This window comes from Bos grunniens, chromosome 2 (assembly GCF_055505025.1).
Source record: "Bos grunniens cultivar Pamir isolate PY7600 chromosome 2, Bosgru_T2T1.0, whole genome shotgun sequence".
Classification (NCBI taxonomy): domain Eukaryota; kingdom Metazoa; phylum Chordata; class Mammalia; order Artiodactyla; family Bovidae; genus Bos; species Bos grunniens.
Window position 1 is genome coordinate 42,418,926 of NC_141166.1, and position 14,999 is coordinate 42,433,924.

At 36.5% G+C, this 14,999-nt stretch overlaps 1 protein-coding gene across 15 annotated transcripts in view; it reads left to right on the forward strand.

The window, feature by feature from the left end:
• The window catches only part of INO80D (INO80 complex subunit D), a 70,659-nt gene that overhangs the window by 19,016 nt on the left and 36,644 nt on the right, over positions 1-14,999 (forward strand). For all 15 annotated transcript variants that reach the window (XM_086344133.1, XM_086344063.1, XM_086344052.1 and 12 more), the window contains 3 exons: positions 65-311; positions 5,018-5,760; positions 12,294-12,402. In XM_086344133.1, the coding sequence (XP_086200259.1) occupies positions 94-311; positions 5,018-5,760; positions 12,294-12,402 (1,070 nt within the window). In that variant the 5' untranslated portion in view covers positions 65-93. The remainder of the gene's footprint in view (positions 1-64; positions 312-5,017; positions 5,761-12,293; positions 12,403-14,999) is intronic.

The following is a 14,999-nucleotide window of genomic DNA, read 5'->3' on the forward strand; positions in this document are numbered from 1 at the left end:
CTTAAACCTGCTTTATACTCTCTGATTTATCATTTGGGTTTCTTTTTTTGTGATGGTCTTTTAGCTGATGTTCACAAGGAATAGAGTCACGTGATGTATGAAGGGAAACATATACACTTCTCTGAGGTTGACAATAAGCCCTTGTGCTCATATAGCCCCAAACTGTGCAAGCAGCGGCGACTCAACGGCTACGCTTTCTGTATCAGACACGTTCTGGAGGACAAGACTGCCCCCTTCAAGCAATGTGAATATGTGGCCAAGTATAACAGCCAGCGCTGCACCAACCCCATTCCTAAATCGGAGGACCGCAGGTAAGCTCTGACAGTGGGGAGCAGCCTTTGATTGAATCAGCAAGCTTGGAAGTTGGTTCTGTTTTGTTTGATGTATGATATGATGAATTTAAATGTTGAGTTCAGGGGTTAATCTAAGTAAACTATAGAATGGTTCTAAAGATGAGAGATAGCAATTTTTAGGAAATGGAGTAGTAACTTTGGAGAATTCTTTGTGAAGTATGTTTAAGTGTGTAAAAAATTTTTTTTTTTTTGCTTGAAGTCTTGGTACAGATATGCTTGGTTTACAGCCTTAGAAAGTATTTTCTGATTTTTCTACTTAGTCTTTCGTCAGCCTAAGTGAGACAAATGAGAGGAACTACTTTGGTGTTATAGTTAATGATAATAATTTTGGAATTTTTAAATCTGCACTTGAAAGGTAGCAAATGATATATACTTATTGAAAAAGCATTATTCAAAAGAATGATTACTTGAATCATTCAGAAAATTTATTTTCTCTCAGGCTTCTTTTGGTTAAAAAGAGTTCCATATAAACTATGTTTACTATAATTTAGAACCTGTATTTTCATAGTAAAGTAGGCTTTATGACTGGGATTATGAATTTATACTTTTTTGAGTTAAAGAAAATAATGAGATGTTTTTAAAGGAGTTTTATGCTGATTATTCATCTTTCATATCCTTAGAAAAATTTATACTGTATTTCACATATAATCTCTTTTTTTACGTCTCTTTTTGTCAGTTCTCCAGCAACCATGTTGATCATTGTAGGATATTACAGAGAGATGCATGCTTCTTTTCCTGAAAGTTTCAAATACTTGTCTTTAGGTAGAAAATTTGAACTTTTTACTACTATATTTAAAAAATACATATACAGCCTTTATTTTTTGTTTCTATATGTAAACAAATGTCACCTGTGTAAATTGGTTGAAAAGGAATCATGTATTTTGTATGTCATGGTGAGCAGCTTACACACTTTTAGGGTGAAATAAATAATTTGTGTTGATAAATACCCCACCAAAATGAGTACAGCATAATGTGGTGATTTGGAAATACTCTCTTAGAATATCTAATGAGCACTTCAGGTTTCAAATTACAATACCTGAAAGTTAGAAACAGCTGTTTAGTGAGGAAAGGAATAAAATTTTAATCTCAGGTGAGAAAGGTACCAGTGTATTAGGCTAAGCATGTCTGTCCAGTTGGTTTTAGCTGACTAAAAATAATTTCTTACTCTTACCCCTTTTTAATTTGAAGAGTGAATGGACTTGGATTATTTTTTTCACATCAAGATCCATTATAATCACATTTCTATAATTTTGTCTTAAATTCAGTTTATCAGAAGTGCAATTTTTGTCAACCTTGAATTTTTTTTCAATTCAGCTGAAGCAAGTATTATCTTAACAGCAAATAGCAAGAAGTAAATTGAGAGTCACTCTGAATTTCTCCAAAATATTAATTCTCTGAATTAATTTAATATGTCTTCACCTTTATATTCGAAGTAGTTTTTTTTTTTTTTTTAAGCAAGAAAGGAAAAAATTTTTGTGTTGCTCTGTCAGGAGAATCTGGGCTTAAAAAGTACTGAGTTATATATTTTTTCAAAATTGGTCCAAGACCATATGAATACAAATGCTATTAATATTTTTGTGTTTTTGTTGTTGTAGGGCTGTTTGAAAACAGATTAAAGTAGATGTTAGTAGGAAGTAATATTCTTACTTAACCTCACAAAACCCAGGTTAAATTCATGTCATAATATGTTTAAACCTGTGTATAAATGTAATAGTTGTAACTTATACTATATGACACAATGTAGAAAAGATTAATATTCTTTTGAAAATAAGCTTTTATCATTGTTAAGGCAGTTACTCCTTGGACACTTACGGATTTGAAATGGTTTTATGTATAGTTTAAGACTTCCCTGGTGGCTCAGATGGTAAAGCGTCTGCCTACAACGCGGGAGACCCGGGTTCAATCCCTGGGTTGGGAAGATCCCCTGGAGAAGGATATGGCACCTCACTCCAGTACTCTTGCCTGGAGAATCCCATGGATGGAGGAGCGTTGTAGGCTACAGTCCATGGGGTCGCAAAGAGTCGGACACGACTGAGCGACTTCACTTCACTATGTATAGTTTTAGAAAACAAATTCCCAAGGACTTTAATTGACAAAAATATCTGGTCAATAGTCAGCTAGAAAAAGTGCATAACTTACCTGGTGTGTATTATAAATGCTAACTTATGAAATTCCATCTTTTGGATAGAATAGTGTTAAGTTCAGTTAGAAGTACTAGTATAATTAAAAAGTAATGTCCAGTTTCTAATATACTTTTAACAGTGGGAAGCTAAGGCCTGGTACTGTAGCCTTGATATTTCAGAGGTAAATGGTTATATTAAATTGGTTATTTTATATAGTATTGTAAATTTAAGTTTGGTATAGTTTTTTATATATGTTTATTTAGTAGTATGTATTTACCAAGAAATTTTCTTGTCTCCTATATTTATTCTTTTCTAAAACAGCTTAAGATATAATTCACATATGAATCAAGTTACCCATTTGAAGTATACAGTTCAGTATTCTCTAATGTCTTTACAGGAGTGTGTAACTATCAACATAGTCTAATTTCACATTTTCAGCCCTGCAAAGGAACACATTTTCAGGCATTTCCCTGTATTCTTTTTGACTGGAAATTCATATTTACATACTTACTTTAAATATATACTTATTTTAAATGCTGTTCATAACTAAGTAAGCTGTGGTAATTCTAATTATGTGGTCACAGTGTGACAGTGGCTGAAGTGGGTTGAGGGTGGGGTTGAAGGAGGACTGTCCCTGTGGACTGGCCTCTGCTGGGTTAGGTGATGCACGGATAGTAGCCTCATTTACCAGTCTAGATGGCCCATGTCAATGAGCAGAGCAGCTTGATTTCTAAATTTAAAAAAGCCCACTTCATTACTCCTCTCTAAAAATTTACTAATCCTTTTGATAATTTGAAAATGAGTAGAAAACAACAAAAACCATCAACACTTTGTTGGGAAGCTTAATACAATTATACCTGAAACCCTTTTCCTTATTAGCTGTAGTTTTATGAATCTTTTCTATTTAGAGTAGGTAGGACCTAGCTCAAACCTACTAATTACACACACATACATGTGCAGTGCAGAGTCTCTTTATAGTCCAGAAAGCTTTTTCTTAATAGTTGTATTTACAATGAAAGAGTGAGACAAAGCAGCAAAACCATGTGTCCTCATTTTTGATGAATCTGTGTATTTAACAGTTTTTAAAACACTTTTCTGTTGCAGCCCAGCAAGTTTGGGAATTGACATTATTTACTTTATTGCCTTTTTTCCCAAACTGTGTTCTATGGAGATATGCTGCAGTAAAAGTAGGTGCCATTTTAAATAAGTTTGGGAAACAGTGCCACATGGGTACATTTCTACCCTTGGAGTATAATGCACATGTCATACAAGATGCTTTGAGAGATTGTTCGGCAGAAACAGATGATATAATTATTATCTCTTTCTGTTTAAGCCAGCATTTTCCCAAATTTATTTAAGCATGGCATACTGTCTTTATGGCATACTTGTCAGCATACCTTAGAACTGCATGAGGTATACCAGTTTGGGAAATACTACTTTTCCATCTCCTAGAGAAGGAAATGGCAACCCACTCCAATATTGTTGCCTGGAAAATATCATGGATGCAGAAGCCTGGTGGGCTACAGTCTATGGAGTTGCAAAAAGCTGGGATGACTTAGCAACTAAATGACAAATGACTTTTCTATTGGTTAGAAACCTTTACAGGTTTTCAGTGTAATTTTATTCAAATAACATGCATTCTTAATAAGAGTCTTCAAGAGCTTTGATTTTTTTCTTCTATTTTTTAATTGTAGTTGATTTACGTGTTAATTTCTGCTGTATAACACAGTGATTCAGTTACACATATATGCATTCTGTTTTATATTCTTTTCCACTATAGTTTATCACAGGATAGTAAATATTGTTCCCTGTGCTAAATGAGCTTTGATTTTTAGATTAAGTCTTAGCTCTGTCACTTTCTATATAGGTGGTTTTGGGTAAGTTAATTTATATAAAATTTAGCTTCCTCATCTGTATAAAGGGCATTATTTTGGTACCTACTGCAGGTAGAAATTAGAAGAGATAATTCATGTACTCAACACATGGCTATTGAGAAACTCATTTAATCTGTAATCGCACCAACTAGTTTTATTATTTTCTCCTGTTCTGTGTGTCTGTGTGTGCGTAGAACACACAGGAGACATTTGACATTCTTAAGTGTTATGTCATAAGATCTTTGTGAATCTCCAATACTTGAATGGCATTGGGACATGTGATTTTTTTCCTCTGGAAGAGAATTTTAAATGATCCTTTAGATTCTTGATGAGCTACTTTGTATGCTATGAATAGAGAATAACAAAGCCATATGAGAACCAATAGCTAGGTGTTTATCCAGGACCACTCACTATTTGAATGACTTGCTTCTGTCTGGCAGCCTCTTTGCATGTGCAATTCATTTATTTGCTTTAGCAAAACTGCACAGACTTTGCGGATTGCTTGAGGGTAATGGAAGTTGTATAAATTACATCCACGAATGCAGAGTTATTATAGTCATGCATTTTGAGCATACAAGGATTCACATTTTATGATATGTAGCTTTGTATTCTACTTTTCTCAAGATGTATTATGAACAGTCTCCTGTATATGTGTGTATTTTTATAGGTACTGCAACAGCCACTTGCAGGTACTTGGCTTTATCCCGAAAAAAGAGAGGAAGAAAAAGAATGACCCTATAGATGAAGTCAAGGTCAGGCACCAGATGGATACCATGGCCTTTAGCCTGACAGTGCCCACACTGGCCTTGAAGATGCCCAATGGACTGGATGGAATGTCCCTCTCTCCACCAGGGGCAAGGGTCCCTGTCCACTACCTGGAAACCGAGTTGGAAGACCCCTTTGCTTTCAACGAGGAAGATGATGACCTAAAGAAAGGGGCAACTGTGAGAAAGAAGTTGCAGAGCAAGTTGGCCCAGAATCGGCAGCGCCAGAGAGAGACAGAGATTTTAAAAGTTCGACAAGAGCACTTTAGTCCCCCTCCTGCCCCTTCTCAGCAGCAGCCTCCGCAGCAGCACTCCCACCTGTCACCTTTACCCACTTTAAAACCTCCAGCGCCACCGCAGGGTGTAGTCTGCAAGTCACCTCAACCTCAGAACACCAGCCTACCAATGCAGGGAGTGGCCCCCACCACACACACTATAGCACAAGCAAGGCAGTTGTCTCACAAGAGGCCTCTGCCCCTCCTGCCATCCAGTAGGGCTCCCGCCGTGGACCCGCCCAGGACTGACCGGGTCCTTATGAAAGCCACAGCCTTCTCTCCACACTTCTCTTGTATAAGTCGACTGCAGAGACTGGTGAAACTGTGCACCCAAAAACATCAGTTGGACACTGATCTGTTTCCCCATTTAGGTGAGTTACCGTTTCTTTTACCATGTCATATAAGTGTGTAATATAACGAAATGTGCCCTTTTGCACAAGGTTTTATTTTCATAGCCTTCTCATATGTAATAGGGGTAGAAGAATACTTGGACAGAGTGTCCAATAAGACTCTGTATTTAGATAAATCACCTTAACATAAACATGCTACTGGAGAGAACAGTAATTGGTGAACAGGATACAGAAAAATAGGAGCTGGGAGTTTAGAATTCCATTACAGCTTCTAGTAGAGTAGTAGCAATAAAAGCAGTTGTGTTTGGTTTTGTACTTCTGTGAGCTCAGTCCTTGTGTGTCTAATGAAGTTCTTGACATGTCTTATCACAGAACTTTGGAATAAAGATAGTATTGTTGGCATCTGCTGACACTTTTCTAAAAAAAATTCTTAAAGTAATACCTGTTCATGATTTAAAAGCAAAAAGTTACAGAAAACTGTCATGGAGACAGATATCTATCTTTCCTTTGTTGTTTTGAGTTTTCTATCTTAATCAAGAAAATCCTCTGATAGCAAGTTTATACAGATATTCTACATATTCTGTTAATAGTTTGATTGTTTTATTTTTGTTCATTTAAACCTTTGAGACATTTGGAATTTATTCTTGTGTTGTGAGCTGTGATTCTAACTTTAGGAAAGATTATTTGCATGAAATATGGCAGCAATAGAAAAATGGGAAAAGGATGGGAATAGAAGAAGAAGACATATAAATGGTCAATAAACAAATGAAAACCTCAATCCTCCTAACAGATGGGGAAACGCAAATTAAAATAACAATCAGTTACCATCAGATTAGCAAAAATTATATCTGTTGTTAATGAGAATATGGGAGCTCATATGTGGCTGGTGAGTAATGCAACAATATCTACTAATTAAAAGTATATGTATAGTCAGCAAGCTCACTTTTGGAACTCTGTGTATTAAAAAAAAATACCAGAATATAAGGATATGTGTTCCAGGATGTTGATTGCAGCATTACTTGCACTACTAAAAATCTGCAAACCACCTTTATAACCTGTGGGAAATTTTGAGTAAATTCTGATATGTATACATTTTATGAAGTATTACACAGCTATTTAAAAAGAATAAAAATAAAAAGAATGAGTGAAATCTCTTTTACCTGGATGTATCCATGATATTGTAACAAGCAGAAAAATACTGTGGTATTGTACTGTCCCATTTTTGTAAAAATAAGCAAAGTGAATAAACAAGGGACACCAGTATATCTGTTGATCAAGCATGTGAATAAATGTTTGCCTCTTTGTTACAAGCATAGTTAAAGTGTGAGTGAATGTACACTATTAGGCTGTTAACATTGGCTGCCATGTGGGATGGAACTGGACAGGGTGTGTTTTTAGGGAGACGGGAGTGATAACTCTTACATAGCTTTATATTGTGTCACTTGTTATTAAGCAATGTATGACGTTTGGTGGGCTTCCCAGGTGACTCAGTGGTAAAGAATAGACCTGCCAATTCAGGAAACGTAGGTTCCATTCCTGGGTCGGAAGGTCCCCTGGAGAAGAAAATGGCAACCACTCTAGTATTCTTACCTGGAGAATCCCATGGACAGAGGAGCCTGGTGAGCTACAGGCTATGGGGTCATAAAGAGTTGGACACGACTTAGCGACTAAACAACAACAAAACTTGACTTTGTTAATTAAAGAAACTAATGAAGCTTAAAGAAAAAAAATATAGATAAGCAAATATAACAAAGCAAGCCTTATTAATACTTATTTGTTAATACCTTGGCATATTCTTTCAGATATATAAACTTAAATTCCTGCTATATGTACAGTATTATAACCTATTTAAAAATTTTTATAATGTATTAAGTTAGTAATTTTTCATACACAACATAATTTGTCACAGCTGAATTCTTTCTCTAAATCATTTCCAATTTATTTAATTATAAAGTATTGCAGCTGTATAGCCCTTGCTGTAAAATAATTACCGTCACATCTTTAATTTTTCCTTCAAATAGATTCCTGGAAGCAGAATTGCTGATTCCAAGCTTTTTCACTTTTTAAAAAGGTTTTTGATATGTATTGCCAAATTGGCCTTCAGAATTATTTTTTCAGTTTACTTTTCTTTCAGCAGTGTATGAGAATGAGTTTCTCTACATCTTTATAGACCTGGATATTAGATATTATTATTATTCTTATTTTGCCTTTACAGATTTGATAGAAAATTTGGCAGTACATATAAAAAACTTCTGAGGTGTGCTTTAATACTTTAGACCAGTATTTCTCCAATTTTTGGCCTTAGAATCACTTTATTTGCACTCAAAGGTTGTTGAGGTCACTGTCAAGATTTTATATATGTGAGTTATATCTGTTGCTAGTTACTAATTAGAAGTTAAAACTGAGAAATTTAAAAATTACTAATTCATTTAAAAATAACAATAAACTTACTGCATGTTAACATGTTCTTTTTGTTAACTTATGAAAAATAACTTTCCAAAACAAAAACAAATATAATGGCAAGAAAGCATTTTTTGACCTTGTTTAGCAAATCTTTTTGGCCACCACTGTGTGGCCTGTGGGATCTTAGTTCCCCGACCAACGGTTTGAACCTGTGCTCCTGCAATGGAAGCGTGGGGTCTTAACCACTGGACCATGAGGCAAGTCCCTGTTTAGCAAAACTCAATGTCTGGGGAAGTAGAAGACGGCTAGATACCTGCATTCAGTGTGTCCTGATTCAATGTGGTTTTGGTTAGTAGATAAAAAGATGGCTTTACACATTTGTTGTAGGGAAAAGAGGGCAGGTATTTTAATAGTTATTTTTCCAAAAAATTGTGGATATTTGTAATTGGTTCTTCACCATAACTTGACAAGTGGTAATTTTTAAAGATTAGTTTCAATGTGAAATCTGAAACCATATCAAGGAATTTTGCGTACAGTTACATTGAAATCCATTGATTTGCCTTGTACTTTGAATATCTTACCCATGGATGATATTGTAAATCGTATGTTGGTCGTTTGGTAAATACTGGCTTACTCAATTACACACATGTTCCAAATGTTGACATATTTTGTTATATTAAAATTTTAGGTTGCATTCATTAATATTAACACTAATCGTATCAGAAAAATCTGACTCATAAGAATTTGTCATACCATCAGTGATAAATTCAAGTTTTACTCCAGAATTGAGCTTTGGTTTGTTTTTTCTTTCATTCCATTGTAAGTCATTGTGTGGAACGTATATTGACAACTAGTACAGTTTTTTGCCCCTCTTGATTCATGCTAAGGCATCAGCAGTGTGACCCACTATGGTTGGTTGTTGTTTTACCAACAGTGCAAATGTCACCACAGTAAAAAAGGCAAATAATATCTTAATATTGTTTTGAAGGTAGTATTGGCCTAGAGGTCTCCCCAAAAGGGTTTAAGGGACCTCTGGGGATCTGTAGGCCAAACTTTGAGTAAAAACTGCTATTTTAGATTAATAATGTAGTTTTGACTATTGGTTCATACTGCCTTTTTTGCACATATGTATTTCCTATTTTGTCAATTTTTTCATCCAGTTTTATTTAAGCATTTCTCTTTTTTCTTGATAGGTAAGGGCTTTTTACACATATTTCATGTTTGTTGCAAAGCCTCTCCTCCCTCCTATTTGTTATTCGCTTTTAGTGCCCATTATAAAGGTTTTCCACTCCAGTACTCTTCCCTGGAGAATCCCACGGATGGAGGAACCTGGTAGGCTACAGTCCATGGGGTCGCGAAGAATCGGACACGAATGAGCGACTTCACTTTCACTTTTCACTTTCATGCATTGGAGAAGGAAATGGCAACCCACTCCAGTACTCTTGCCTGGAGAATCCCAGGGACAGAGGAGCCTGTTGGGCTGCCATCTATGGGGTCACACAGAGTCGGACACGACTGATGTGACTTAGCAGCAGCAGCAGCAGCATAAAGGTTTTGGAATTTATAGGTTAAAATTTTTTATATAAACTCTCTTTCTCTCTCTCTCTCTCTCTTTTTTTAAGAATTCTTTTTGAATCAGTTTTTTTTTCCTCTCCCTTTGTTTAGGCTGTCTTCATTCCAAGAAAACATATATGTATGTATGTATTCGCCAACATTTTCTTTAGTCCTGTTGTTATTTCAGTCATCTATTTGGAACTCATTAGGCATTAGTTTTGAGGCAGAGATCTAAGTTTTCTTTGCACATCTGCCTCTCATTCCAGCATTTACCCACATCATCTGCTAAATATTTATTTGTATTTCTATTTATTTCTAGATACTGATAATATTTTAGCTTTTGAAATTTTATGTTATGTTGAGGGCTGACTTTCAGTCATTTTGAACAGAAATAAAACTCATGGAAAAGTGTTGTCTTTTTATTTTTAGAAAATGTAAATGTTTGAGGAACTCAAGTTTTTGTTTTTTTAATTGGAGGATAATTGCTTTACAATGTTGTATGGTCTCTGCCACCAAGTTTTTAAAAACAGGTTATTTCAGAGAAACCAGAAATTGTAATGTACTGTTACAACTAAGTCTGCATTCATGTCAGCAAAGAATACTTAAAGAAAAATGCAGTATTTAATTGGCTCCTCCCGTCCCGTTTGGGTTGGTTATCTCAATTAGTTATGTTGAAACTGGTGATAATGAAGCCAAGATCAAAGGTTTGCTTTACTGGACAGTTAATTTTACAACAGGAGAAGCCCTTCAATCTCAGTTCTTATTTCAGAAAAAGCATAGGTGACTTAGTAGACATTATTTTGACTTTTACGGAAACTTAAAAAATAACAGTTCATGTTCTAATTTTTCTAATTTTTAAAGGTGCCTTAAGTGTCAGTTTGTGTTTGAAAGATCTCACCTTTCAACATCCTGAAGCTAATGATGTGATCACTTTATTTTTTTACTTACTCTTTAACAAAGTAATAGTTATTTTAGTTAGAGAAAGTAACTTTTTAAGATGACCTGATAGTTTGAATAGTCATCTTGGAACTAGGTTTAGAGTTTCTTTATGCCGTTGTCGGTGTTATTTAATTTTAAGCATTTCTAATTTGCATTTCAATTAACCTTTTCTTAATTTCCTGGTGTGGCACCTGTGAACTAGTGGCTTAGATGATAAAGATCTGCCTGCAGTGCAGGAGACCCAGGTTTGGTCCCTGGGTGGCGAAGATCCCCTGGAGGAGGGAATGGCTACCCATTCCAGTGTTCTTGCCTGGAGAATTCTGTGGACAGAGAGGCCTCATAGGCTACAGTCCATGGGGTTGCAAAGAGTCAGACATGACTAAGCAATTATATTGGACACTAAACCTATTTGAATTATGGAAGAAATCTGTGAGATCCTTTATAACTAATTGTGCGTGATAAAGACTGTCTCTGATTTTTGAGGGTCTCAAGAAGGAAGACAGAATACTAGTCATCAGGGTGTCTAATTAAAGTTTCATAGTGGTTTTGAATATGTTAAGTAGTCCACACACTGTTGTATTTTAGGCTATGCAGGATCAGTATTTATCAAGACCTCTTCAAGATACAAACTTTTATTTTTTATTTTTTTTTATTTTATTTTCTTTAAGATACAAACTTTTAAAAAGGCAGAACCTTTATGTTGGAAGCTAATCGTTATCCAGTCATTAAAAATAATGCTTTTAACAAAATGCATAAGCATTATTCATACTCTGTTTCTCTGCTTTTCCTTCTAATCTTGTTTTCAAAATGAAACTCAAAATGTGACAGCTTTTATTTAACTAAAAGAAACCCCAGTAACATTAGAAATAGAACGTTTCTATCCTGCCCCTGAGGACAGGAGGAGAGTGGGGCGACAGAGGATGAGATGGTTGGATGGCATCACTGACTCAGTGGACGTGCATTTGAACAAACTTTGGGAGACAGTGAAGGACAGGGAAGCCTGGCATGCTGCAGTCCATGGGCCCGCAAAGAGTTGGACACAACTGAGCGACTGAACAATAGTCCTGCCCTTCTTCCCTCTTCCCCTGGGGAACAAAAGACTGGGCACGCTCCTGCTTTGTGGATGGAGTCCTTTCCTCCAGAGATGTTGTTGGGAGAGGGGGGATGCAGTGTGCCTGCCTTTTAACAATTTATTCAAGGGCCCTTCTTTGTTGAGGTATAGCATGAGTCCAGTGGTACCTTTTGCCTTTTTCTTGCCTGAACATACATTAGGCTTCTTTCCCCGTTGTCTTGAATATCTCTTATGTTTTTCTGACATTATTTTAGTGTATATGTTTTGATACTTAAGAAATTCTACCGTTTATTTTTTTCTGACTTGAACGCTCTGTTGTTTCTTTTCCCTTTGTGAAGAATCCTATAGAAGAAGTTCATCTGAGCCTTTTTGTTACAGTGTCTTTGTTTTAAATTTGAGTGCATGTTATGCATTCATTGTTAATACCTTTGCTAGAAACAGGGATGCAACTCATCAGGAGGCATTTATTCACACTATGGTAGTGTTTGCCACAGGTATTGGGTTATGTGTTTCAGGTAGCTTTTCATCTAAATTTTAAATGAACATGAATTTTTTCTAACTTGCCACATCTTCTCCCCTGTCCTAGGGTTGGACTGGTCTGAAGAGAGTGGAGAAGAACTTGAGGACTCAGAGCAGGCCTCGCCATACCAGGTGGCCTGGTCCATCCGAGAGACCCTCAGATACGAAAGACACACGTGAGTCCTCCTCTTCCTTTTTAGTCTTCAATTTCCACTGTAGTAAATGGGTTGTTCCTATATATGCTTATTTTTAAAATGTTACTGGATGTAGTCTTATTGTAATGCAGGTAAAAACAGATTCCACTTGAGAGGAGATGTACTATATTATTTGAGGAGAGTGATGTTTATGTTTCCCTGCTAAATTTGTTTCGGTACCTTTTTCAGTTATGACTGAAGGAACCAGTTGTAATAGATTTTAGAACTGAAGGGGACCTGAGAGTTTATCTGATCCCATTTCCTCATTTTATAGAAGAGGAAATCAAGGCCTTGACGGGTTAAGGAACTTGCCAGTGTCCCTGGCCTACTTGGAGTGCCCCTGTCTGATTTCTCCATGTTTTCTTTGGCCCTATCCACGCAGTAGCTGGGAATAGTTCTTTTTACTTCACCTCCATCTTATGCAAGATTGATCCTTTCTTTAATATTTCTAATGTGCTGAATATTCCTAATGTGTTAAAGTAGTTTCCAAAATAGTCTCATTAGAGGTTCTTGGTACCTGCCTTATTGGAAAGCTGTAGGTTAATGCCCAGGCCCTTCAGTTCTCTTTCGGAGGACTGCCTCAGCATCATGGGTCAGTGCTCTGGGTGCAGTGTGAGAGGACTGAGATCCTTTTCTGTGAGGCCAAAAGGTGACTTACAGATTCAGCTAATTTTTTTTTTTAAGTTCTTTTTTTTTTTAATTTTATTTTATTTAACTTTACAATATTGTATTGGTTTTGCCTTATATCAAAATGAATCTGCCACAGGTATACATGTGTTCCCCATCCTGAACCCTCCTCCCTCCCCATTAAGTTCTGTTAAATAGATGTTCAACAAGATAGAGGGGAGACTATCTGCCCCAGGCCAGCTCCTAGAATTTCAAAATATCCTTGTATGTATATACATTCTAGGGTCTGGTTTCTGAATTTATAGGTGTACAATGTGATTTGTTAGTATACGCAGAGACGATTAGGCTTAAGAAACTGATCCACTAGAGACTAATGTATAAGCAAAAATGCCAGTTTATAGTCAGAAATACAATCATTAAGTGGTACACATGTTCACTAAGCAACAATATATGGGAAGCCAGTTATGGTCAGAAGCTTATTTGGATGTGGAGTTAGAGCAGGAGAGTTAGCTGTATTTATTAATGGTTGTTGTCCTTAACCTTTAATAGCCTAATGCTTCCGCTTCCACTCTTGGGACTTATATCCCATATAGTTGTCCCTGTTTCTCCTGTCTCCAAGTTAGTATTGGAAAATGCGGTATGTTTTTTTCTCTCTCTGAGGTTCTGTTTTATATGTCATTCAAGACTGTTTCCTTATCATTAGCATTTCTTGCTTTCAGATGGAAGTACAATTGAGCTTACGCTTTCTTTCCAAGTTATAGATAATATCAAACATGTTTCCTAAGGTTGATATTCATATCAGCTTAGCTTGATTTTGGATATTTTGAGTTAATTTTACAAATTGCTCTAAATGAGGTAACATATGTAAATGCTCAGCATAATACCTGATTCATGAGAAATGACAGGTAAATGGTAGCCGAGAATCCTATTTTAATTCTGCAGGTGACCTGAACATTAGTATTGGCAGTATTTGCCTTTGATCAGGAGCAGTTTATATTCCATTCTTCCTTAATTGCCGAATTCTCAGAATTTGTGTTAGACTTGTGACCAGTTGTCATCGTCTTTATCTCTATAGAATTTTACTTTCTTGGCCAGTTTTGCTAACATGCTTCTTCCTTGACTCACCATGATACTCTGCTTTCCTGGCCCTTCTTTCCCTTCAGTGTGTATTTCTCCTTTTTACAAGCAGTAGTCTTTAGTTCTTGCCCAGCTGTCCCTTTATTTATTTATTTTTTTTTCCAGCTGTCCCTTTAATCTTTTCCTCTTCACTCATTTGTTTGTTCACTCACTCAGCATATTCTCGTTGAACTCGTATTATGCTTCAGGCAGTGTTCTGCTTCAGGCACAGGGTACCGCATTCTTTCCCTTGGGTGAAACTGGGGTTGCTTTGGTTTATCACCCCTCCTATGCCTGCGGCTGCACGTCTGCATCTACTGCTGTGCTCTCTCAGGAACTCTGTCTTGTACTGCAGATGACCTGTAGAACAATTTCCTTGCAGCTTCTAGTTGTACTCCACCGTAACAGCAAATGGAGAGCTCTAGGAAGCTGGTCCTGCCTAGCCTGTCCATTATATCTTCAAGAAATTTTTGCCACGTGAGATTTGTGAAAAGGTTTTGCCATTTAAAATCCCTCAATGTGTGCATTGTGTTTTGGGAAGAAAAACAGACAGTGGTTTGATCACCGCATTCCCCTCTGAAGAACCTTTTCATGAACTTTCTTCCTAAATTAAAATGGTACTTAAAGAAATTTGGGGAGACAGTTTGGCCTTGTTTTGGCAAAGGTTCCTTGGTTACTTAGTGTAGTTGTAGATGCGTATGTCAAAGCAGAGCTCTCAGGATTTTACTTGGAGAAGGCAATGGCACCCCACTCCAGTACTCTTGCCTGGAAAATCCCATGAACGGAGGAGCCTGGTGGGCTGCAGTCCATGGGGTCGCGAAGACTTAGACACGACT